The sequence below is a fragment of the Protopterus annectens genome, chromosome 1.part0 (genome assembly GCF_019279795.1).
Source record: "Protopterus annectens isolate FY-2018-M chromosome 1.part0, PAN1.0, whole genome shotgun sequence".
NCBI lineage: Eukaryota > Metazoa > Chordata > Ceratodontiformes > Protopteridae > Protopterus > Protopterus annectens.
Genome location: NC_056725.1, coordinates 647,200,541 through 647,228,492, shown reverse-complemented (window position 1 = coordinate 647,228,492; position 27,952 = coordinate 647,200,541). Strand labels below are relative to the sequence as shown.

Genomic DNA, 27,952 nt, shown 5'->3' with positions numbered 1-27,952 from the left:
TCTTGGTATCTACTGTACGCTTAGAATACAGCTAGTCATGTTCAGAGACAAGATCAAAACCACACTAAGTGAAAGCGCTTTCACTCTGTTGGGACCAGCTAACTGGATCCACTTGCCCACAGACCCCAAAAAACAGGAATCTATAACAGGCTTCAAGAAAATACTTAAAAATCATCACCTCTCTGAGTCCCCTGTCAGATGCTTTAGAGGCAATGTTTAACAGCCACTAAACCATATGTCTCATATCTTTGCAATGAAGTAATGCTAGTAACCATCCAGTTTATAACTGTCAAACTGATGTGATGAAAATAATGTACTGTTGTAAATAAAGATGCAACTTATATACTCTTGTAAATACTGGTAGTATTATATGCTGTAAAATACAATGTACTGCTGTAAATACAGATGCAACTTATATACTCTTGTAAATACTGTTAGTATTATATGCTGTAAAATACCCTATATGTAACAATTTAAGCTGGTGTCATTAATGTATATGTAACAATGTACTGTTTTAAACTGTCTTCAGGACTGAAAAAAGTTAATAGGCTGATAAGTAGTTACTAGACATGCACTCCAGGAGATCATTAGGGAGCCTAGCCCAAATTCCCAATTGCACCAAAATATTGCCTGATTAAGTGACTTGTTCAAGATCACTCAGTAGGCAATTGAAGGTGAAAAGATTAAAATCCTGTACCTCTGGCACAGGAAGTATCTTATTAACAAGTCAGAGCTTTGGTCCTCTGCCCTAACTGTCACTATCTAGCCACTGTACTCTTCCCTGATCAGATCCATCATCAAATACAGTGATCCCTTCCACAGACATCCAAGCATATCAATCATTTCTAAAGACCCTCACAATTGTAAAGCCAAAAAAAAATTAAAAACCTTAAATCCTTCAGCTATTCTAAAGGAGTATCATAACTCTTTTTATACTCAGTAGTCTAACAACTGCTCCAAGGTGACATGTCTCACTTTCTGAGCCACAAAAGACCCAATTTTATCTGGTCTCCTATTTCTTCTCCAAACCACTAGATCTGAAAACATCCATACCAAGACCTACATTTACACCAATAAATATTTATTATTTATTTATTTATTTGTTTGTTTGTTTGCTTGTTTGTTTATTTATTTATTTATTTGACGTTTGATGGCTGGGAATGTCTGACTGAGCATAAGCCTATTTTCAACAGAGGCCCAATGAGAAAATCTCTAAAACAGAAAACATTAAAATATACAAATAATTAAACTAAAAGAGTCTAAACAAGCATTAATAACAATCCTTACTCTAAGTAACAGACAGGTATATTATACAGACTAACAGTATATTATAAAGACTAACAGTACAATTATAAATAAAACTGATAAGTTAGGATGAGTAGATAGTAAGAGAAGAAGATAAAAACAGGGGGAACAGAAAGAAGTTTAAAAGAAGTTGAATATAAGAAAGGTAGAGAACAAGTTCAGTAAAATAGAAATTAGAAATGGGAAACGAGCATAGTGTTGTAAAATCTCACTAAAAAGATAGGTTCCTAACTCTGCATATTCATGGCCTATGGAATAAATTACCTGTACAGGTCATGCAAAGTACTTCTTACTCTGCCTTTAAGATTAATTTTGATGATTGGATAGGCACATGCAAAATTAAACAAGGGTTATCATGTACGGCCTTGCTTGATTTGGGAGGTGGCCACTACTAAGTATTTATAAAGGATGGCAAGAACCTTTAAATGTGTCTACTTAAAGGTGTTTATAGCTTGGCCTATTATGGTCTTTGTGAGATTCCTTTCAATCTCTTAGCTCAAGAAATCTGGACAAAGCCTAAAATAATGGGTGGGCAAAGGCCCTAAAATAGGGACAGATTTTTACTATTGCTCTTATAAACTTAGAAAGTTACTAGAATAACAGGATTTGTATTAGCATACATTTTATGAATAATATAAAGTCTGAAACTGAAATGTACGTCATTATTTTGTGACTTGAATCCTCAGTGATTTGCTACAAAATCACACATTTTAGGAAGAACTGACCGAACATATGAGGCAAAAATCTGGACATTCTGCAGAAATCTGGACAGTTGAGAGGCCCTGTGATTACTTACCTACTATTGTTCCTGTGTCCCTAAGTTTCTATGTTGAAAGAAGAAAGAACAAAAAAAAATTAAGAAAATTTCTGAATATAGGAAAGCAGGGTACAGAATCACATATTCTGGTAATGTGTAGTAGCAAAAAGGAAAAATGTAATGGATGTCAAGAAGTGAGAGCAAATGAGTTGGAACAATATAAAGTTATTGCCAAAGATTAGGTATCCAAGGGACTGATAAGCGGGCCAAGATTCAGAAAAAAGAACAGAAACAGACAAACTTTTGTAAAGCAGTTAGGTCATATAAACTAGAAGGGAAATAACATTCAAAGTGGAAGGAAGTGATGTCATACCCAGGATTACAGAATGGGTTTCAGCTTTACTTCTTTATTTCTTCATTTGTACAGGTAAGTTAAGTAGACTACAAGAACCCTTTCTAGTTAGAACCTAATTAAAATAGAATCACTGAAAATTAAGACAACTGATTCATTGTAAGGCCCAGCTGTACAAGTGCTTGGCAAAAATGGTTAAAGTGCTGTACCATGACCAGCTGACTAAGACAGAACTTCCAGGCCTGCAGGTGATCACACCATCTGCATGTAATATAACATTTTTAATATTAAATAGAAATTAATATTGTTGTGAAAGGATTTTTTACATGTAAATCTAAATTTGTGGTGTATTTATCAGGTCTATGTTATAACAGCGAATGCTCAAAAGAGTTAACACTGTTATATCGACCACAAAAGAACGAAAAGAAAAAAGAGCGAACAGCCAGAACAGCAATTTTTTTTCCCAGGGAAAACATTAGCTGCTCCAAAATAAATAAATAAATAAAACACACTGAACACTATTTTAAGTGGGTGGCTTCGCCTTCCACACCCCCTACCTAAATATACTAACTCCAAGATCACACTACAGTGCCGAAAACAACAAAGTGACGGAAGCGACCAAGCGACTTCTTTCCATGGAAAGAATTTGCATAAAAGCCACTTCGTCATTTTACATTTTCAACATTTACAGTTCTACCAAGATGCATTTGACAGAATGCGTCGTCGGTCTTCTGACAGGAACCATATTTATCAGTATGCTTCCTATGTCCTGCATATTATGTTGGGTGGACTAAAAGAGAACTGTACTTCAGAATTTTAGAGCATATTTATGCTATTGAGAAAAAAGATTTAAATAATGCTTAGGGTAAACACTTTAGTGTTACTGAATGTCAAGGGGTTCCTAAGTTTTTGGTTTTACAACAAGTATTTGACTTTAATAATAAGTTTGATGCAGTGGATGACTTGGAGTGGTATGAAAATTGCTGGCTGTTAAGGTTGGATGCTAGCAGGTCTCCAGGTCTCAATAGTAAAAAAAAATGTAAAGGTGTCCCTTAAGAGAAGGAAATTAAGGCATCAAAATTGATTGGTCAATTGTTTTAATTATGTGTTAAGCATGTATTTAAAAGTGTCTTGCTTTAGTTTTAACTCAGTCGGAAGAAGTCCTATGGACGAAAGAGCTTACTGAGTTTTATTATGAATAAAGTAATTGTTTTTTATTTTCTATGTGGTTGTTTTTGTATGTCTTCAGTGCTTTACAACCTGTGGATCTGTTTGTTTAATATAATGTTTTTCTTTCCAAGGGACAAGGTAAGGGTGTTGTTGCATGATGTAAACAGTAGATGTCCATTAACTAACCCCTGAAGTACCTCACACAAAAAAGTGATTACTGATTCTGAGAGTAGACTATTTTGAACTATCAGTACTGCACATAATCTAAAGACCCATTTAAAGGAGATAGATTTGAGGCTATATACTGAGAGCTCTTTGGCCATTGGATGATGATACACAAAGTTAGAAAAAGGTCAATAAACATAGCATTAGTGAGTTTTCAGTAAGTTGTCCTTAATCCTTTGCCCAAAACAGGCATGTCATAAAAGACAGCAGGGTATGTTTAGGTCAAGACGTTTTTCTATACCCATGTTGATGGCTGAATTAAAAACATTCAATGTTTTGGAATAGGTATGATATAAATATAATTTGCAGCGAACAGAGACAATGTTAGTAAAGATATATGTTAATAGTATGCATCAGTGCACCAGAAATGAATGTGTTACAACGTCACAAAAATCTGAGACCAAGACTGTAAGATATTGCTCTCCCATAGTTAGGATTTGCCAGAGACAGTAGTTGATTTTGCTTAACTTAAGTATTGAAGACTGAAAAGTAGTTTTACAGCCAAAGATGTCATTTTCAGTGAAGTATGATACTGACTTTTTAGCTGTAAAGCATGTAATGAGCTGAGAAGCAATGTGGGCTACAAAGGCATCTGAAATGTGTTTATTATCACAAATTATATTATCAATAATAGACCATAGGTGAATAGAAATGGCCTTCCTCTTGGCTTCTTTCTTTTTTGTGGAACTCTCTCTGAGGTTACACAGGACTGATTCTTGATGCTGAGTTAGTAAGTGAACCTTACTTTTCTTCATGCCATTTGCAGGATATTTTTGCAAGAAATTGAAGACTAAACCAAGATCATAACAACAGAGTCATACAAATATATCAGAATTACTGTTAGAACAAACATCTATACAGTTAAATATGAGTTATTTCATTGATAAAGCAGTTTCTGTTGTTTTTAAAGCTATATAATAAATAATTTGGTTACTAGATAATGTTAATTGGCATGCCTAGTCCTTGCAGTGCAAATGAAATATATTCCTGTTCTATAACGTTTTAATTCCTAAAGCACACTTTGGCTGGAGTCTGTAACATCATTTTCTTCTAGCAGTATATTTATAGCTACAATTTCAGTGTCAAACATAGAATTTTAATCTATGTAATCACTAAGTAAATCTGCATTTTCTGTAATATTCACTAAATTTGCTAAGTAGAAACATAAGATATAACATGAGACATGTAGATTCATTTCAGTCAGAAGCATGTAACTGTATAACACAATGCACTTTTTTCATGAACAGGGTACAGAAGAGGAAACACAACAATTAGTTATAATTCCAACACAGCTAAAGGTGGTGGATCGCACTGTACTGGGTCAGACTATTAACATTCTGTGCAATGAAGTGAATATTTATTGGGCTCAAGAAACAAGAGGTAAGTAGATACGAGAGCTACCTTAATACTTAATGGAAGTTATATTGTGCATTATAAATAAATTTGCAGGGTGACACCAAGTTGCTAACAGTGTAAGCTGCACAAATGCACTGCTTCAGCAATAAGACATGCTGGCCGACATTCATTATGCTGGCCAGGTACAATATGTAATCAATTCATTATGCTGGCTATAGGTACAATATGTAGTCAGTTCATTATGCTGGCCAGGTACAATATGTAGTCAGTTCATTATGCTGGCTAGGTACAAGATGTAGTCAGTTCATTATGCTGACTAGGTACAATATGTAGTCAGTTCATTAGGCTGGCTAGGTACAATATGTAGTCAGTTCATTATGCTGGCTATAGGTACAATATGTAGTCAGTTCATTATGCTGGCTAGGTACAATATGTAGTCAGTTCATCATGCTGGCTAGGTACAATATGTAGTCAGTTCATTATGCCGGCTAGATACAATATGTAGTCAGTTCATCATGTTAGCTAGATACAATATGTAGTCATTTCATCATGGTGGCTAGGTACAATATGTAGTCAGTTCATTATGCTGGCTAGGTACAATATGTAGTCAGTTCATTAGGCTGTCTAGGTACATTATGTAGTCATTTCATTATGGTGGCTAGGTACAATATGTAGTCAGTTCATCATGCTGGCTAGGTACAATATGTAATCAGTTCATCATGCTAGCTAGATACAATGTGTAGTCATTTCATTATGGTGGCTAGGTACAATATGTAGTCAGTTCATTACGCTGGCTAGGTACAATATGTAGTCAGTTCATCATGCTGTCTAAGTACATTATCTAGTCAGTTCATTATGCTGGCTAGGTACAATATGTAGTCAGTTCATTATGCTAGCTAGGTACAATATGTAGTCAGTTCATTATGCTGGCTATAGGTACAATATGTAGTCTGTTCATTATGCTGGCTAGGTACAATATGCAGTCAGTTCATTATGCTGGCTATAGGTAAAATATGTAGTCAGTTCATCATGCTGGCTAGGTACAATATGTAGTCAGTTCATTATGCTGGCCAAGTACAATATAGAGTCAGTTCATTATGCTGGCTATAGGTACAATATGTAGTCAGTTCATCATGCTGGCTAGGTACAATATGTAGTCAGTTCATTATGCTGGCTAGGTACAATATGTAGTCAGTTCATTATGCTGGCTAGGTACAATATGTAGTCAGTTCATTATGCTGTCTAGGTACATTATGTAGTCATTTCATTATGGTGGCTAGGTACAATATGTAGTCAGTTCATTATGCTGGCTAGGTACAATATGTAATCAGTTCATCATGCTAGCTAGATACAATATGTAGTCATTTCATTATGGTGGCTAGGTACAATATGTAGTCAGTTCATTACGCTGGCTAGGTACAATATGTAGTCAGTTCATCATGCTGTCTAAGTACATTATGTAGTCAGTTCATTATGCTGGCTAGGTACAATATGTAGTCAGTTCATTATGCTAGCTAGGTACAATATGTAGTCAGTTCATTATGCTGGCTATAGGTACAATATGTAGTCAGTTCATTATGCTGGCTAGGTACAATATGCAGTCAGTTCATTATGCTGGCTATAGGTAAAATATGTAGTCAGTTCATCATGCTGGCTAGGTACAATACGTAGTCAGTTCATTATGCTGGCCAGGTACAATATGGAGTCAGTTAATTATGCTGGCTATAGGTACAATATGTAGTCAGTTCATCATGCTGGCTAGGTACAATATGTAGTCAGTTCATTATGCTGGCTAGGTACAATATGTAGTCAGTTCATTATGCTGGCTAGGTACAATATGTAATCAAAACACAAAAGAGTCAGCAATAATCCACAGAACAAACGCTCGATCAAATAAATAAAATATAATGCAGCCAACGAATAACTGATAGAGCGACCAAGGCAGCATAAAAACTCTTTCTTTAAAACATTTATTATAGCACACTGGAGGTAAGCGCTTTCGCATACAAATGCTTCTTCAGACCTATAAAAACAGCAAATAAACACACCCATATATACACAATAATAAATTTAAAACACCCAATAGCAAAACTCACTTAATTAAGTCCAATATTACTTAAAAACACAATACATCCTAGGGCTTTCCCCACAAAACATAAAAATACAAATGAGATAAAAGATAAAATAACACATTCTATCAACAAAAGGGGGATTTTGCCAAAAGAAATGATAAACCTAACCAAACATTTATTTAGGTATCCTACGTTTCTTTAAAAAAGGCTTAATATACGCTTGTTCATTAAGCCCAAGACCTCTGTCAGCTCTTAATATAATCATCCAGTTTGTTTCTCTAAATTCAGTATGATTACGTATGTCACCCATGCGTATACTGGAAGTAATAATGTCAATGACTCTAAATGTGAACTGATGCAACTCTCCGTGTTCCATAACATGTTTGGAAAGGGCATTATTCACAATGCCCTTCCTAATACTATAAATATGTTCCCTAATTCTTTCATGTAGGGACCGATTAGTCTTACCTACATAGAATGAACTGCAGATGGTACACTGGGCAAGATACACAACATTGGAAGACTTACAATCCGCATCCTCTTTAAATTCAATTTATTCCAAAAGATAAACAAAGGACTAGGACCAACAATATCACCTAACTCAGGATCTACATGTAAAATTGACCAATGCTGTGTAAAAATTTAAAGAGAATATTTTGTAGTGACAGAAGTCTGAAGAGTGAGTTTGTTAGAACAGGTATCACTGTGCCATGTGGAGGCTGTAATTTTTGTGTTTTCATTAATATGTCTGAGACTTTTGATCACCCTGATTTAAACATAAGTTTCTCTTTTAATGTGAATACGGATTGTAAGTCTTCCAATGTTGTGTATCTTGCCCAGTGTACCATCTGCAGTTCATTCTATGTAGGTAAGACTAATCGGTCCCTACGTGAAAGAATTAGGGAACATATTTATAGTATTAGGAAGGGCATTGTGAATAATGCCCTTTCCAAACATGTTATGGAACACGGAGAGTTGCATCAGTTCACATTTAGAGTCATCGACATTATTACTCCCAGTATATCATTATGCTGGCTAGGTACAATATGTAGTCAGTTCATCATGCTGTCTAGGTACACTGTGTAGTCAGTTCATTATGCTGGCTAGGTACAATATGTAGTCAGTTCATTATGCTGGCTAGGTACAGTATGTAGTCAGTTCATTATGCTGGCTAGGTACAATATGTAGTCAGTTCATTATGCTGGCTAGGTACAGTATGTAGTCAGTTCATTATGCTGGCTAGGTACAATATGTAGTCAGTTCATTATGCTGGCTAGGTACAATATGTAGTCAGTTCATTATGCTGGCTAGGTACAATATGCAGTCAGTTCATTATGCTGGATAGGTACACTATGTAGTCAGTTCATTATGCTGGATAGGTACAATATGTAGTCAGTTCATTATGCTGGCTAGGTACAATATGCAGTCAGTTCATTATGCTGGCTAGGTAAATTATGTAGTCAGTTCATTATGCTGGCCAGGTACAATATGTAGTCAGTTCATTATGCTGGCTAGGTACACTATGTAGTCAGTTCATTTTGCTGGCTAGGTACAATATGTAGTCAGTTCTAGTGTCTCAGGAGGTTGCAGAGTTACCGTTGATGCTCAAAAGATCAGAGAGCTGTGAATGCCATCCCCATACAATGAATCTATATTCCAGTTTTGAAACCACAGCATGGGATGGAATGTGTTATCATTTATATAAGGTATCAAGCCAAGGTCCCATTGGCCTGAGTATGATGATAAAATCACTTCACTTGATGTATAAAATTCAAGGCTAAAACATATTTAAAATACATCTATCACTACTGGCAAAATATTAATCCATTACCCCAAAAGCATTGTCTTATGTTCTGCCTGGGTCATTCCATCGGTAAATTTTACATTTCATTCTTACTATAAGCAGGTTATTTAGCATGCAGCATTAATTATAATTTGCCCTGTATCCAATTGCTATATGTCATACCAAAGGTCTTTATTATCACTTTTAGTTTTTATGTCATTCATTCCTTCACTCTTTAATGTTGTTTTAAATTTATACTATACACAAAAAAGTGCTAAATTAAGGTGGCATAAACAAATTTAATGTATCAGGTCAAAAGTTTTACCTGATTACTCCAAAGATACTACTATGAATAGATCTATTATGCTATACTCAATTCCATACACAAGATTTCCATATTGCTCTAATTACGACCCATCATTTCAGTCATCTTAATATCATCCCAATGTGCATTTATATATGGCTTCTGCATGAAAAAAATAATATTGGATTTCTATTCGTATTTAACATTGTTGTCAAACTTTGATGGTCACAAACATTCCATATCCATATTGAGAAATCAAGGATAAAAGTTAACTCAATTCTCTTCTGGGAAATGAAACTTTCACCCTAACTGTCCAACCCAACCATGGCAGCTATAGGCAAAGGAGTCCTTCAGGCCCAACTTGAATATGGACTACGTATAATAGCCACAGCCACTAAGTAAAACTTCTCCACCCTACAGACTATTGAAAACAAACTCTGTCACTTATCACTAGCTCTCCCTGTCATGAGCACCACTACCTCACCCTCAAAAATCCAAATGGCTGCCAGTGCAACACACAGTAAACTTGCTACTAGGCTTTTTCATCTTTAAACTTCTCCAACTAACTCATTCCTATCACTAGCTACCAAATATCATGCCAAATGTATACACTAGAACCTCAGATGCTTTTCCCGAACAATTTCCCACCCCAACCCCCACACAGCATGGCTACACTGCACCAACCACCCTTTTTCTAGCCTTGCTCATAAACCTGTGAATCTCCTCCCCACCTAAAAGAACTACAATCTCCCTTCCTCCACACCAAATCAAACTGTACTTGCTACACAAGTCACATCACATAAGGAGCTCTCAGCCTCTAGCCTTACTCTATCTCAACTACTAACATCTCCTAACTTCCTCACCAACCCCCCCCCAACCCCTGCCCCGAGTCTCATTACTGCTCAGCATTTCCTCCATTATATAAACCTGAAATATAATGTAAAATTGTAAAATGTGCTTTTCTGTCATAATTGTTGATACATCTATTATTTCCTACTTAGTTTTTGTTATATATTGTTACTTTCTGTTCCATTTTTGATGTGTATAGCTTACCGCCACTCTGTTTCATTTTTTTCTTCTTTGTGAATTATTTCACCCGGGCATTACCTGCAAATGATTTGTTGTGATCAGTGCCCAATCCTGGTAAAACAAACATAAAATCAAATAAAATAAAACACCGAGCCAGCCAATACAGAGAATATGTTTGTTAAAAGCTTTTACTTAAATGTTTTAAATAAATGAAAACATATATTTTATCATTTCAATCCCAATTTTGTAAAATACTTTAGATATGATGGAAAGGGCATTGAATCTCTAATAATGTCAAAAAGGCAAACTACAATCTCTTACAATGCCAGGCAAAAACAGGCTTACCTTCAGAACTTATTGCATTAAGTAGTGTACTTGTTCCAAGCTCACAATTACCACCTACATGAGCTATAAAGCAACTTTTAGTAGTCAAAGCCTGACAAAATTCTCCCAGGTACAGAGTGCAAGCTAAACTCAAGAGGGTTGATGCTAAGAGAACTCATTTCAAAGGCCAAGATGGCAAACACACATAAAAAGTGTCAACAGTAAGAACTAAGCATCAGAAACAAAAATGAAATGACCATACTCAAAGCTCCTAAAATAAATTCTTCAGACACTTTGCAATTTTAGTGTTTTATCTTATTTAATATGAGCTACTTGAAAAAGTAATGGAACAAACTCATGCCCTTATTAAAACTGTAAAATTCAACCTACTCCATACAATTATAAAAAATGCCAAACACTATGATCCATACACAGAGCCAAAAAAATACCTCTCTGAAAACACTAGGAAAACCCTTGCCAATGCATACCTTATTCCTACCCTACTTGTGAATTCCATGTCTCAACAGACCTTCAAACCACACATAAAAACAAATTTGAACAATACTACAATATGGTAGCCAAATTTGCAGCTTGTAAACCTTGAAGAATTCACCATTGTACTGGGCTAAAATATCTTGGGGGACTCGAGTTATCACATTGCCTCATGTACTCCCAGTTTCTTATTATCCATAAAATGACCCCCATACTTTAGCAATGTCCAGCACTGAACAATCTCCTCCAGTCATACTCTCCTACCAGATCATTATATTCTCAACATAAATCCTTCCTTAACATCCACAAACCACAACACATAGCAGCTAATTCCCTCTATTCTAGCTGCATAGCCAAGTCCAGAAATTCTGTCCTCCTATCAATAAGGCAAAACATTAAAACTTGGACTAAAACAGCATTTATCCAACTCTTGGCTATGCCCCTGCTCCATCCCATGGTAAACTCATTAGACAACAATTTCCCTAATCCTACACAACATTCTCTCACACATAGATTCTATCATTTAGCCACAACAGTAGCTATTAACATATACCACCCACTTGACTTAGCATCATGTATCCTTTCCTCTGCATTACTCCCTTTCTCACTTTCTAACCTCTACTCCCACCACTTAATAACAGTGTCTCTCTCTATTCCCTCTTCCCAGCAGTGGTTGTGTATTCTCACTTCTTCTCTGTTATAACCTCTTTGCCACTACAGCTACTGCTTCATCAACTTGCCCCCCCTTCCAAGAACTAATAATGTTACTCAGATGCCTTTCCTGCCTCCTTCATATATATATATATATATATATATATATATATATATATATATATATATATATATATATATATATAAAATATATATATGGAATATATAAGGAAACAGCTCCAGTACTTAGCAATAATGACTGTCCCTCCTGGCATGTCTAAAGAACAGTTCCCTGTGCTTTCTCCTATTAACCTGGTGAACTTGAGCATTCTGAGGCAGTGTAGCAACTGCGTCATGTACACAAACAACTCTCTTCTCTTACCTCCCAACACTCAGACTTTTGAAAGACGCACTTATATATCCAAATTGTAAGCTATCCACTCTCAAGCCAAGACCACAATAGCTGGTCAAGAGGAGAAGGTCAACACCTGTGCCATATCACATGCAACACATAGCCCTCCAGAACATCCACCATTACAGCTCTCACATAAAAACACAAACACACACCCACCTTCATGGAGGCTCTCAATAAAAATCAACCCAATAGCAGAGACCTCCAAGGCAGAAATACACTCGACCACCACAACACAGCACAAACCACAAGACACATAGCTCACCTACACAGTGTGCCCCTCAACCTAAGCCTCTAAGGTAAAACAGCTTGCCCAATACACTAATCATAGGTGACTCGATAGTGAGGCACACTGATGTCCCACTCACTAGGTTGAATAAGGAGAAGATAACAGTCAGCTGTCTATCAGGTGCCAGAATCCGACATATAACACACGCACTCAGGTTACTCCACAACAAGTACAAATATGACTGTCACTGTCCATGTGGGTGTGAATGACCTGAGACACACCGCCTGCACTACCAGGCTATAAGCCATTCCACCTTTCAGCCCCAGAATATGGACCGAAGCTCTAAAGGCAGTGATGTCTCCATATTCATGAAGGATATGCACACCTCCAGACTAGTAGCCCAGCATAATGCACCTGAGATACTTCAGGTACAACTAACATTGGGTAAGATGGTGATTCAGGTCATAGCCTGCTATAGGTCCTCAGAAATGTCCCAAGACTCTCACTCCATGTTGCAAGCACCCTGCAAACTATTTGGGTCCAACCCAACACTCTCATACTAGGAGACTTCAACTACCCCTCCATCAACTGGGAAAACTACTCATGCACCAATACACTGGCCCAACGGTTCCCGGAATTCATCAGTTCCAATGTCCTGGACCAGCTCATTTTTACCCCCACTAGAGGAAGCAACATCCTTGACCTGGTTATTACAAACATGGGCAACCATTGCTCTACACCAGTAGTCAGTTCCTCCCTGGTTAGATCCAACCACAAACTAATCACCATGGAAATCCACATCTCACCCACATGCTCCGCAAAGGTAACCACCATGAAAAACTTCTCCAAAGCTGACTTTGGGCTCCTAAAAACAGAGGTGGCTAACTTCACAACACCCATGTTAATGGAAAATAGATGCATGACTGTAAAACCTTACACTAATGCACCGTACAAATATACATAAATGCTATCCATACCCAACAAAACCATGACACTCTCCTCCAAACAATGGAGACCAGTCTGGTGGTCCCCTGCCATTAATAACCTGTACAACAGAAGGAAGAAACTGTTGCAGAAAAAGGTGAAGTCCCAAGACTGGAAAAACTCCCTTATTAGCCTCAATAAAAAGTTGAGATCCCTCATCAAAACCTCTAAAGCCAGCTATGAAGGCAGAATTGCACCAGACACTAAAACAACCACAAAGCCTTCTATAGTTATATCAATAATCTCCACAGCAATACCCAGGTTTGCTCTGAGTTACTGCACAATGGTACCTCCTATACTGAGCCAACAGATATTGCCAACATACTGGCCGACAGATTCAGTGCCAACTTTACACGTCTCTCCCCCCTTAAAGGACCAATTACAATACCAGAAGAATGCCAGGTACCCAGCATTACTGCAGCACAGGTTAAAGCTGCATTGTCCAAGGCCAAGAATACATCTTCCATGGGACCCAACAATATCCCTGGATGTGTTCTACATGAAATACAAAGTGAACTGGCACCAAATCTGTGTACCCTGTTCAATCACAGCCTCACCTCAGGCTTTTTCCCTACTGAATGGTGCACTGCTACAGTCATCCCTTTCCATAAAGGGGGAGCAACTACAGACCGTAGGAATTATTGTCTCATTAGCCTGACAAGTCTGATATATAAGGCTATGGAGCGCATCATCATGGACCTAATTAACAAGGATATAGGGAATCTCCAAACTCTAGATCCCATGCAATTTGGTTTTGTGAAAGGTAGATCATGCCTGCTCAACCTGGTTGACTTCTTTGAGTCAGTCACCAAAGCTGTGGATGAGGGCAAGGCAGTTCATACAGTCTACCTTAATCTGGCCAAGGCCTTTGATACCATTCCCCACTCAGGAATTATTGATAAACTCACCAAACTAGACATCAACCCTTATATCACTAGGTGGGTTGTAAATTGGCTCACAGATAGAACCCATAGTGTGAAAGTAGCGGACTCCAAGTCAGACTGCCGACCAGTCACGAGTGGAGTCCCACAGGGATCAGTCCTGGTTCCTCTCCTGTTTGTCATCTACTTCTCAGAAGTCCAGTCCAAAATGGAGGGACACTGGCTGACCAAGTTCACAGACGACTACAAGCTGGGAGCCATTATTAACTCCCCAAGTGATGTAGACATTCTACAGAAAGGCCTCACTGAGACCAATGACTGGTGTTAAGCTTAATGCCAAAAAATACGTTGTCATCTCCTTTGGGAAAAACTCAGTTCCCACTAATTACCAAATTGATGGGAGTCCACTGAAGGTGTTATAAGACATCTGGGGACGCAGGTTGACAGCAACCTCTCCTTCGACCACCACATTGCCACTGTGGTCAGAAGGTCCTTCTATGTGGCACATCTCATTGCCAAGGGTTTTGCATCCAGGAAGAAAGAGGTCATCATTTCTCTCTACTCTTCCCTCATTAGACCAATCATAGAGTATAATGCCCCATTTGGCATGTACCTCACTAGACACCTGCAACAACTGGAAAGGCCACAAAAGTACCTCACAAAGAGGATCCTAGGCCTTAAACACTTGTCCTATATGGACAGACTCAAAAAACTCCAGCTATTTTCTGTCTCATATCATCTACTAATTGATGATCTCTGCTTGCCTCACAAAACCATGTCTGACCCAGCTCTGTTAGAAATGCTACATCTAAAGGAATCCCAATCCCTCTGCACCACACACTCCAGAGACCTCAACCTCATTACCAAAATCAACAGAACATGCTGGAGGGACAGGTTCATAACTCAGAGACTGTCCATGCTCTGGAATAGACTTCCCATACATGTCAAGCAGAGCACCTCACTGGCCCTCTTCAAGAAAAATCTTGATGAGTGGATGGGAAATAGAAAGTTCACCCCGGGGATCACTCCAGTGGCTCAACTTGAAAGATGCACCAGGAACTAATGTTAGGGAGCACGATGCCAGGGCACTTCTATGGTCTAGGCTTGTAAAGGCTCCAGGTCCATTAGCCTAGTACACATCTATGAACCTATGAGCTTATGAGCTACAATTTCTATCTCTCTACATATAATACTTCCTAGTATTTATTATATTCATTCCCATTTTCTTTCCCAGACCACTTAAAATTAATCGCTTTAACCATTCCCCCCTTGAAATCAATATGTGCATGAAGACATGTCCCAGTTATTGTCATCATATTTCAGTCTTTAGAATATTCCATAAACTATTTATGATATTTAATTATTCACAAGTTTTCTATCCTGTACTAGAATATTACATATACATTCCTATCATTGTGTACATACCTATATACATGCACTCTGGAGTATCATATAGTAGGCTTCTTCAAACTGTCAGGTTCATAGGTGATTACTAGGCTGACAATCGGAAGGGGGGGGTTAAAGCCTAGCCATGCTTTGCAAATGTATCTGACAGGTTTTGCTACCCTAGGGTTCTTTTAAGGGGTGTATGCAGGCTTGGGCATAGGTGGTCAAGCATTTACAGGCTGCTATTGTCTACTAGCAATATAATTACCAGACAATGGGTAAACTGCTGACTGCCCATCCACTGGTCCAAGTTACACTTGAAATGCTTCAAATAGATGGGAAGCCTGTCCCAGAGAAGAGGTAGTTTCTCAGACACATAGCAGTCTCTCCAACATGTCCTACTTAGGTGCTGTGTAGCTCCCAAGATTGGGTAATTTTGATTATATTTGTTTTCTGGAATGTGCAACACGTCCATCAGAGTGGGATCAGAGGATGCTTTTCAGGCCAGGCACAGATTGTCTCTCAGCAGTCTGTAGGAGACCAAGTTCAGGGATAGGGCTTTGAAGTGGTCCACATAGGATATGTTGTTTATGCCCTGTATTCTTTTTGCAAACAACCTCTGTGAATGCTCCAGTTGTTGCATATGTCTGGTCAGGTACATACCAAAGAGGCATTGTACTCAGTGTTTGATATCATCCCCCACCATGCCCCAGGATTCCCGTTCCTCTTTTCTTGATATACTGGAAAATATCAAGGTTCAACCAAACACCCTAATCATGGGCGATTTCAACTACCCCACCATTAACTTGCAAAACTATTCATGTACCAACTCCTTCGCTCAAAGCTTTCTGGAATTCATAAATTCCAGTGCCCTGGATCAACTTATCCACACCCCCACCAAGGGCAACAATATTCTAGACCTAGTCATTACCAACATAAGTGACCGGTGTTCCACACCTGAAGTCAACTCCTCGTTGGTCAGATCCGACCATGAGTTAATCACCTTAGATATCCGCATCCCACCACCATCCACCATAAAGGAAACCACAGTAAAAAATTTCTCCAAAGCCAACTTCACGCTTCTTAAGACAGAAGTGGTGAACTTCATGACACCCATGCAGATGGACAATACAGTTATGACTGCTGAATCCTACACAAATGCACTCTATAAGCACTTACACGAGTGCATGGATCGTGCTATCCCAAACAGAACCAAGACACTATCCTACAAAAAAGGAAGCCAATCTGGTGGTCCCCTTCCATAAACAAACTCTACAACAAAAGGAAGAAACTATTGCAAAAGAGAGTAAAATCCCATGAGTGGAGGAGCTCCCTGGTCAGCCTCAGTAAGAAGCTGAGATCCCTTATAAGATCCCCCAAAGCTAGCTACAAAACCAAAATTGCCACTGATTCTAAGGGCAACCACAAAGCATTCTATAGCTATGTCAAGAATCTCAATGCAACACCCAGATCTGCTCTGAGTTACAGCACAATGGCACAAAAATTACAGAACCAACTGACATTGCCAACATCCTGGCAGATAGGTTCAGTGCCAACTTTACCCCCCTCTCTCCCCCTAAAGGGCCCATATCTATACAGGAAGAATGCAGAGTCCCTGTAATTACATCTATGCAGGTAAAAGCTGCACTCTCTAAAACCAAAAACACAGCATCCATGGGACTGGACACCATCCCAGGCTGCATTTTACATGAACTTCAGAACGAACTGGCTTCCCACCATGTTCAGTTATAGTCTCACATTAGGCTTTGTGCCCACTGAATGGCACACAGCAAGCGTTATTCCACTCCATAAAGGGGGAGCCACCACTGACCCTGGGAACTATCACCCTATTAGCCTGACGAGCCTGGTCTGCAAGGTCATAGAACGTATCATCATGGAACTCATAAACAAAGACATTGATAACCTCCAAACTCTAGACCCCATCCAGTTCAAGTTTGTGAAAGGCAGATCATGCCTTCTGAACCTGATCAACTTCTTTGAGGCAGTCACCAAAGCTGTAGACGAGGGTAAGGTGGTTCACACAGTCTATCTTAACCTCACCAAGGCTTTCAACGCCATCCCCCATTCTGGAATTATAGCTAAACTCACTAAACTAGGTATAAATCCCAACGTCACAAGATGGGTTGCCAACTGGCTGACTGACAGAACACACACTGTAAAAGTTGCAGACTCCAAATCTGACTTCAAACCAGTGACAAGTGGAGTACCACAGGGTTCAGTCCTGGGACCTCTCCTGTTTGGTATCTACTTCTCTGAAGTACAGGCTAACACAGAAGGCCTCTGGCTAACGAAGTTCGCAGATAACTGCAAACTAGGAGCCATAGTCAAGTCCCCAAATGATGTGGACATCCTACGGAAGGGCTTCACTGAGACAGATGTCTGGTGTTAGAGGCATGGCCTCAAGCTCAATGCCAAAAAGTGCATTGTCATCCCCTTTGGTAAAAACTCTGTACCCATGAACTACCACATAAATGGCAGCCTGCTTAACACTGAATGTGTGATAAGAGACCTTGGTACCCAGGTGGACAGTAGTCTCTCCTTTGATAATCACATTGCTACAGTAGTCAGAAAATCCTTCTATGTGGCACACCTCATCACAAAAGGGTTCCCATCCAGGAAAAAAGAGGTAATTGTTCCCCTCTACTCGGCACTCATTAGACCCATTATAGAGTACAATGCCCCTTTTGGAATGTACCTCACAAGACAACTGCAGCATCTGGAAAGTCCACTGAAGTTACTGGCCTCAAACAGATGCCCTACACTGACCATCTCAAAAAACTCCAGCTTTACTCTGTAGCATATCGCCAACTCTGAGGAAATCTTTGCCTAACATATAAAGCTATGTTAAACCCAGAGCTGCTGGACATGCTACACCTAAAGAAATCCCAGTCCCTCCGAGCTGCATGCTCTAGGGACCTAAACATTGTCACCACAATAAACAGGACATGTTGGAGGGATAGATTCCTGTCCCAGAGACTTCCTATACTGTGGAACAAGCTACCCATCTATGTCAAGCAAAGTTCCTCATTAGCACTCTTCAAGAAAAATCTTGGAAATAGAAAATACACCCCAGGGATCACTTCTATGGCTCTGCTTGACAAGGGCACAGGAAATTAACTTTCTTGGGTAGCGTAAGCCAGGGAACCTTGTTGGCTAGGCTTACTTAGGCCCTTGGGGCGATAGCCTAGTACCTACCTATAAACCTATGATCCTATGATGAGGGCTGAATACAGCAGAACAATGCCATCCTTGGACCTAGATGCCATACCCTTGCTTATAAGTTGCACAGCATATAATGATTTCCTTACTGCCAGAGTTACATGATGTTCAAAAGCCAGGTTACTGTCTACATGTATATTTCTGACCACTTGGTCTACTCTTAGACATGTATTATTAATGTGGTAGTTTCCAGGAGTAGCCATCTTCCCAAAGAATACTAGTATACATTTCTTGGCATAGAGTTTTAGACCACACCACACCTCCAACATCCTTTGTCATTTACCAGGAATGTTCTTGCTAACCTTGTAGGGGTATACAAATATTTATGGAGGCATTCCCATGCACATGTTTGAAACCAGTATCTGTTTGAGGCCAGTAACTTCTGTGGCCTTTCCAGCTGCTGCAGATGTCTTGTGAGGTACATTCCAAAAGGGGCATTGTACTCTATAATGGGTCTAATGAGTGCTGAGTAGAGGGGAACATGATCTTATATCTTTTTCAGGCATAATATAAGTCCTTTCCCAGGTTTCAAAACTTACTTCTTCTCCCACTGTCCCACTCCCACCAGCTCATAATCTTTATGATGCTTTCCATTTCGATTCCACTAGTATTCTCCCTTTTCTTGCTTCTATGCCCCCATCACATCACCTGGCTCTCTGTTGATTGTATTGACTATTGTATTAAAGCTGGTCTCATCTCTTGTTCCACCTTAAAATCTCTGGGTCTTTCATTTGAATTTGCAAAGCTTGATATGTCAGTTAAGCACCCTTTGGAGGATTATATTACTCCCTTTCAGTTTAATGTTCTTTGTCCCACAATCAACTGCTCCCAAAACCTCAGACATGTTCTTAAGCTTATCCCCTCCCACAACTCTAAATCTACTCCCTATTGGCAATATATTCTGTTTCCATTCTTGTAACTTCTTCCCCTGAAATAACTTTCCAGCCTCCCTAGTAGATGTATCCAGTATTGAGGGTCTATCCTTTGGGCCTCTCTATCCCATATTGATTTGATCCAGTCTTTATTACCCAACCATCCATATTTTTCTTTTAAGATATCTTTCCACTTTGATTCATAAGTCTCAAAGTGACACCAAGCCTGGATAAACACCTGCATAGCATACTGTTTCAGGAGTAGCACCATCTCCCTGCTTACTCTCAGCCTTTCTACCCCCATACTAGTTTTTGCATCAATTTTTTTATCCCTTTGAGATACGTAGGATCTAGTCCAGTCCGAAAAAGTTGTCCTCAATGAAATATATGTAGTAATATGTGTCAGTGCAACATGTATGCTTTTTCATCTAGATCTAAACCTAGATGGGACCATCTCTGACAATTATGTTATATTTTATTCAACATTTTTTCTTCAGAACATTTCACCAACTCTGCACATGTAGGCATCAGCCAACTCCACAAAGATTTTAATGTATTATCCCCCTCATGTGCAGATAACAATTCAATAACCCTTATGGATCTGTTAAATTTATCTGTATCACTATGGTTTTGTCAAGATTTATTTTGCATCCATAAACACTCCAAAACTGCCCTAACTCAGATACTCCCTAGGCTTTCTCATTGTTAATATTATATTATCAGCATTTAAGCCTAATCTCTGCTACAGGGGTAAAAGGTACAAAGCAAACAATGTGGTGATATGGGGCACCCTTGCTGTCTACCCCTCAGCAATATTAAGACATCTAAATGTCCTCCCATTATTTTAATCTGTGCCTGTGCTCTGTTGTATATTGCTTGTGACATTAATATAGATGATTCTGGAAACCCCAAACATGTTAACATTTGAAACAAATATGGTCACGTCATCCTATCAATGCCTTCTCTGCATCTAAAAAGATTATTGCTAGAACTACTGGCACCTTGTATAATCATGCGTGTGCTAAGTATGTTATCAAATATTTTTGTACCTCCCATTAATCCATATGAATCTCCCTGTATTAATTTACCCACTATCAGACCCAGCCTGTTTTCCCATATACTGATGAAAACCTTGTAGTCATGGTTTGGGCAATATGAAGTGAGGTTCATTGGAACCCTGACATCTTTAGGAGCTACTGCCTTTATCATCTGCTTCCAAGTGAGAGGCACCTGCTACATTATTCTAACCTAATGAAAATGTTCTTACAGATCTTTACTTTTGTATCGCCTCCCAATGTCAATACCTCTATAGGAATTCCATCCTTACCTGGAAATTTACCTGCATTTTGCCTGTGTATGGCTTCCCTAATTTCTTCTTCTTCTGTTAATTCCCCTTTAAGGTTTTCCTTTTGAGAGTCTAACAAACTGTGAAAATGTGGTTCTCTCAACCTTGTACAATAAGATGATGAAATGCTTTTAGACTGTAAGTAATGAAAGTGCATTTTAAAATGTAAGAATCTGTAGTAGGACAGAAGTAAACAGCCAGAGCATGTGAGCACTGGTATGTCCTATAAGGGAGAAGGACATACCAACTGACAGAGAGATTATAGCAAAAGAAGTTACATGGGGAGTTGAGAGAAGCATGAATACCAGCGCAAACTGAAAGTAAGAGGCAGCAAGCATACTGTTCCATGGAAACAAAATAGTATAAATGTTAACTGCAATAATGCTATTAGAGTGGTTATATAGCAATACTTCCATAAAGGTGCTAGCATGAATTAACACAGTCAAGCTGAAGTGCTGAGCGGTATTTTCAAATATAAAGCCTGATGGTGTGGGGGAGCAGGCAGACTGAACATATGAACAGGGGTGTGACCTGGCTGGAAGGAGAAGATCATACCATTCTGAAAGAAGTGCTATGAAAAGTAAAGTTACATGAGGAGCTGGTCCCTGTATGATTTTCAGTTTAAACTAAAAGCCAGCTGTAATAATCAAATACAAACGCTAACTACAATAATGTCATTAGAGTAATTATGTAGCACCCATATGTTTTTTTTTTCCATATAAACCACATTTTGGTACTTTAGACTCAGCACATCAGCTTGTCAGCACAATTTCATCTTGGCACATTTGCAGAGCATTTGGTACATAATCATCATGCCATTGCTGCAGTTAACATTTATAGTTTCATTTTTGCAACCTATGACTTAATGATCAAACTAAAAACAAGTTATAGTGTGGTGAAGCAAGTAGACAGAGCACATGAGCTTTGGTGTGGCCTGTTTGAAGGGAAGACCATACCATGCTCACAGTGGAATTATGAAAAATGAAGCTACATGGGGAGCTGATCTATGCATGGTTTCAAGTCTCAAAAAAAAAACATATAGGAAATGGGGAGCAGTCAGGTGGTAGGACGTAGGAAAGGATGTACTGTAAAATCAGTATGGCAATGGAGGTAAAAAAGCTCCAGGTAATACCGTAGAATGTAAATGAACTGATGAATCCCATCAAGAAGGATTGTGTAGGAAGGTGAAAACGAAGGAGCAAATATAGTTTTAATCCAGGAAATGTATTTAAGTCAGACAGAAAATAAGAAACTGATGCAGAAGGATTATAAGCTGCTAGCCTACTGAAGTTATACAATGCAAAAAGAAGGAGGACAGTAGTATTAGGGGACAGTGGTACCCCCGTGGAAGGGGGGCATATTTAAGAGCAACAATGGCTTCTTAGTGGGTTGAAAGGGGGAGATCCTGGGGCAAAAGCTGACAATAGTTTCAACAAATGTCCCACTAAAGGCTGACATCTGACAAATTCATATAATGGTGAAGTCAGTAATGCATTTTCATGAAGAGGAACATATATTAACTGGCAACTAGAAAATATTTTTTGAAGAGCAGCTGTGGAGAAGTGGAAGGGGAAAATATGTAAAGTATATAAAAATGACTAAGGCAGAAAGAAGGTGCAACAGTTTAATTGAAACATTTAGTTTAGCAGATATGGGGGAATGACAGGAACTGGGTAGAGAATTTACCTACTACAGTAACAAATGGAATAGGTGGTTGAGACTGGATAGAATTACGGTTACTAAACAACACATGGAAGTCTCTGTAAATACAGAGGTGAGACTAGTCCTGCACTCTAATTATGCCTTTGCAAAGACTCACATGTGGTAGTGAAAAGCCATGAGATTATCAATAGATGTTTCCTACCTATAGTGTAGTCTCAAGGGGTAGATTATATAACAGGAAATGGTTTATAGTAAGTCAGACAATCATTGTCTGAAAAAGCATAAAGTAAGAGATGATTATGTCAAACAGCTCTCATCTAGTTATCTGGTGCATGATTTACAAAAGCTGTTAGGTAGCATCGAGTTACAGAATGGGCATTTCAGCATCTCACTATACAGTGTTATTTTCACTGTATAGCTGTAGTTGTACATTCTACTTGTACAGTAAACACTATAATTAGGAAGATAAACACTTCCTTTTGTAAAGAGATATGAATTAAGGGTCTATATCAGCATTTCAAAAATGTAATAGTTCGAATCACAAAATATCGAATTGAAATGATCGAACTATTACATTTTTGAATGGCGATATTAAAAAAAAAAAACTGAAGGGTGTAGGCAGGGGGGAAAGCCCCCCTACACCCCTCACGTGGGGGGCTGCGCCCACCACACCACCCGCTACTTAAATATACCAACTCCGAGACCGCACTACATTGTAGTAAATGGAAATCTCCCCTTACGGAGATTTCCGTTTACCCGTTCGATGTTCTGCACTTTCGGCATTTTTGCATCAACAATATCGCATTTGATGTTGTCAACGTTCCATATGCTAATAAGAACCCTGAATTAATTAGCACTGCTAGACAAGTAAAAACTCATAGACTATTACTTCAGTTTTATTTGCTTGTTTGATTTTATTCACTTTGTCTTAGAGAGCATTAACAAGTACTATGATCACTCAAGAATTTTAATTTGGAGATTTATTCAAACAGGATTTGTTAATAATTCTGAAATTCCTTTAAAATGAAAGGTAATGTTCACTGATACCATAATTGATAGGTGCGTGCTTGTATTCTTCATGAATTTTTAGTACTGAACTAGAAACAAATACACCAAATCTTAGCAAAATGTAAAATGTTAATGCACACTTTTAAGTTTTACATAAAGCTATGTTAATAATAAACCTATAAGTATAATTTTTGTCAAAAGTAATTTCAAAACTGATCATGTGTGTCACCATACCAAAAGCATTACCTCAAAAATTTTGTTTATTGATTTTGTTTGCATTATTCATCTTGTCTTCTGTAGATGTTGCCCGTGTGGATGTTCATTTCGAAGTATGCTGGAAAACTACAAATTTATCAGTCTGCCTTGCAGTGACCATTAAATAAAAAGACCACAATAATACTGCTTTGTTAATTTCTATATGTATGTATAGGTGATCATTTAAAATAATTTGATTGCATCTCTGTAGTTATTATGAACAAAGTATCTGTTAAACACAACATGCACACACACACGTGCACACGCACACACAAACGCACACACACACACACACACACACACACACACACACACACATGCACGCATGCGCTCGTGCACACACACACACACACACACACACACACACACACACACACACACATACACACACACAATTTATCATGCTGTGTGGGAGCTGTACTTCTTTTTTCTATCTTTATAATTTTATACAATACTATACAGTTCTGTAATTTTTAATAAATTCTGTTCTGAGTAATAAATTATCATCCTAACTATATACTTATAAGGTTATGACAGTTAATTTACACTACAGTAATAATTATTCAGTTTGCATAGTAGTAGGTTTTCAAATACTGCAGCTCACATAGCACACAAAATATTTCATTATATGTATGTGAAAATCTTTAATCAGTAGTTGAAAGTTCTGACATTAAACTACAATGCACAATAGTTGTAAATTAATATTAAGGGTGATGTGTCATTTTTCTAGTTCTAAATCAGATTTAAGAATGTTCAAGTTCTTGTATGTACACTTACAGAACTTTTTTTTAATCTGTTTTTTTTTTTTGAACAAAAAGGGCTAGAATCTGTTTTACTTAGAGTCATGAGCTATTTCCATTTCCATTCAGGTTTATTATACTACAGTGTTATGTTACTACTGGTATAAAATTGTGTGGTGTGCAGCTGTAGTATACATGCTGGGATTTATTTTTATTATTTTATTTTAGTTGACATGTGTTAACCGGGTTAGGAGACCTGAGTAGAAAAGCTCCAGATACTTAAGCAACTTTATGAAAATAAGCAAGATAAAAAATACACAATGATGCAAAAATCAATTAAAGGCAATATATAACAGTTTACAAATTTGAGAAATCCCAAAAACAAAATATAAACATAACTATGGTAGATACAATAGACTTACACATGGGAAATGACTTTATACATGTTCTTGTTACATGAGAAATAGAGGGTACTGCTGTTAAACCTTAACCTTCTAAGAGACTTAGCAGGTAGAAGTTGCAGGGGAGGAAATAAGTAGCTGAACGGAGAGGTAAGGGTTTACATGGGGTCCTGACAAGGGCATATCCACGATTTAGCTAGATACTTTTTTAGTTCTTTTTTGAAAATATTGAACTGAGTACTGCTTCTTATGATGAGTGAGAGTTTGTTCCAATTTTGAGATACTGAATATTTGTATAATACTTTCCCAATAGTTTTATTGGGTTTGTATGTTTGAAGGAGAAGTTGGTCTGTGCTACGGAGTGGGCGCATAGGGGTATAGTAAGATACAAGATTGGCTAGGGAGGAGCAGGCTGACGATTTTTTGTTGAGTAAGAGGTATGTTATATAGAATTGTGAAAGGTGAAGTTGATAGGGGAATTTGGGCTACTGTGGGTTCTTTAGTGCCGTGCAGTGATGAGAGATATGTGGTAGGTTTGCAGCAAATTTTTTGATCTTCTTGGTTGACTGTAATTAAGGAAGATTGTAGGTTTGTAAGAACTGGGGCAGCATAGATAACCTTGGAAGTAGGTAAGCTTGAGTTAAAGAGAGTCTGGATTCTAGAGTTAGGAATTTTTTGTTCCTATAGAGGAGACCCAGTTTTTGGTTTATTTTTTAATGGATTGTTGGACATGGAGGTCAAATTTTAATTGATCATCTATTATCATTCCCAAGTAGCTTTGTGTGGGATTCTACATTAATGATGGTTTTATTTAAGAAAGAGATGGTAAAGATGGGTTTGGGATGGGGAAAGTGATTTAGGGAGAAAGAGTAAAAGTTTAGTCTTTTGAGGATTTAAAATGAGTTGCTTTTCAGTGAGCCATCTTTCAACAGAGAAAAGAGTTTTGAGTAAGAATGTGAAGTTGAGAGATATTTTCAGAATAGGAGATGAGTGTAGAATCATCAGCATACTGAATGAGAGAGGAGTGATAGCAAGGCATGAAAATGTTGACTAGAACAGTTCCCAGGATGGAGCCCTGGGGAACACTTGTATGGATGGGTAGGAAGGGAAAGCAGGAGGAATGCCATCTGACAGATTGCATTCTGTTAGAGAGATAGCTGGAGAACCATTCGAGTGTGGAAGCTGAGAGATTAAGGTATGCTAACTTGGCTGAGAGTTTAGAATGTCTAGACATGAGACAAGTTTGTTATTATCATGGGCTTCAGCTATTGTATAAGTGAAAGGTCAAAGGGCTGTAATAGCATTATGGTTTAGATGGAAACCATGTTTGGTAGGTGTCAGCAGGTTTTCTTGGATAAGAAATTTGAGAAGGTGAGTATGTATACATTTTTCCAGGAGTTTTGAAATGGCGAAGAGTATAGCTATGGGTCTGAAGTTAGATGATCAGTGGAGTTGCCTCCTTTGTGTAGGGATATTACACAGAAAGATCTCTAGATATCTGGTACAGTGGCTTCACAAATTGATCTATTGATAAGTATTGAAACCAGGTAGGCTATAGAGTCAGCTGCAAGTTTGAGAAAGGAGGGTAGATTATCAGCAGAAGGAGAATATGGTTTTAGTTTTTGGAGGAAATATTTTATGAAAAAGGTGGGCATTGATTTAAGAGAGAATAGGGTGTGATTAAAAGGTGTTTGGGGAGGGATAGTAGTGTTGGGGTTCTGGTCAGTGTTGTCAGTTTTTGGGTAATATCAATGACATAATAGTTGAGGAGGGACGCAGTGTCCTGAGCTGAATTGTTAGGGTATGGATAAGGAGTTAAAGGGCTACCAGGGTGAAGGATAGAGTTGGTATTTCTCCAGACGTTTTTGGGATTAGAGTGAGGGCTAGTTTGGGCCTTATAGTACATTTTTTTCTTGTCATTGCAGATGTGATTTTGTGTTTGGTTTCTGAGTTCTTTAAAATTTTGATGGTGAGTAGGATATTTAGATTTTATCCAAGATTTCCAAGCAGAATTTCTCTGATGCATAATGGAACAAGTGTCTTTTGTCAGCCAGGGGACATAATTAGATTTTATTCTGATTTTCCGAAGGGGTGCTGGGGTATTAAGAGTATCTAAGAAGATATTGTTGAATTTTAGCATGGCATCATTAAGGGAAGACTATGCAGGCAGGACCAGTTTATTGATGAGAGATTTTAATTAAAAGTTGTAGGGTTGAAGCTAGAGAATTTATGGCAGCCTTTGTAAAGATGAGGTCTATATAGTTGTGGAGAATATCTTTGGATGTAGATTGGTAGGTGGTCACTTAAAGTATCAGGAAGTGCACAGGGGTTGTGAAAGAGGTCAGGGTTGGTAGTTAGTATCCAGTCTAGGGTAGTACCAGAGCTGGAATGTTTATTCAAGAGAGTTGGGGTTGTGATGAGTTTGATAAATTCAAAGAGATTGATGCTTTGGTCAGGGGGGGGTTGCACTTAGTGTTTTCCGGTCAATATTTACATCACCTAGTATTACAGTTTCATAGGGGGTGTTTTATGAGATCCATGACAGCATGTTTTCAAGAGTAGGGATGTTTTTGCCAGGTGGAATATAGATGGACACTATAGCAATTTTTTTGTGGGTTTTTATGTTGCAGTTTAGTATTAATAGTTCAGCAGGGAAGAAATCAGGTAGATGGGTGGATAAAGGGGGAAAGTATCAGCTGATCAAAGTAGAGTATGGC

The 27,952-nt window shown here is 38.3% G+C and overlaps 1 protein-coding gene across 1 annotated transcript in view; it reads left to right on the top strand.

Annotated features, from left to right (window-relative positions):
* The window catches only part of LOC122801496 (pulmonary surfactant-associated protein C-like), a 131,711-nt gene extending 107,307 nt beyond the window's left edge, over window positions 1-24,404 (top strand). The window contains exons 5-6 of the mRNA XM_044070943.1: window positions 5,057-5,189; window positions 24,140-24,404. Of these exons, the coding sequence (XP_043926878.1) occupies window positions 5,057-5,189; window positions 24,140-24,222 (216 nt within the window). The 3' untranslated portion in view covers window positions 24,223-24,404. The remainder of the gene's footprint in view (window positions 1-5,056; window positions 5,190-24,139) is intronic.
* Window positions 24,405-27,952: the final 3,548 nt, after the last annotated feature.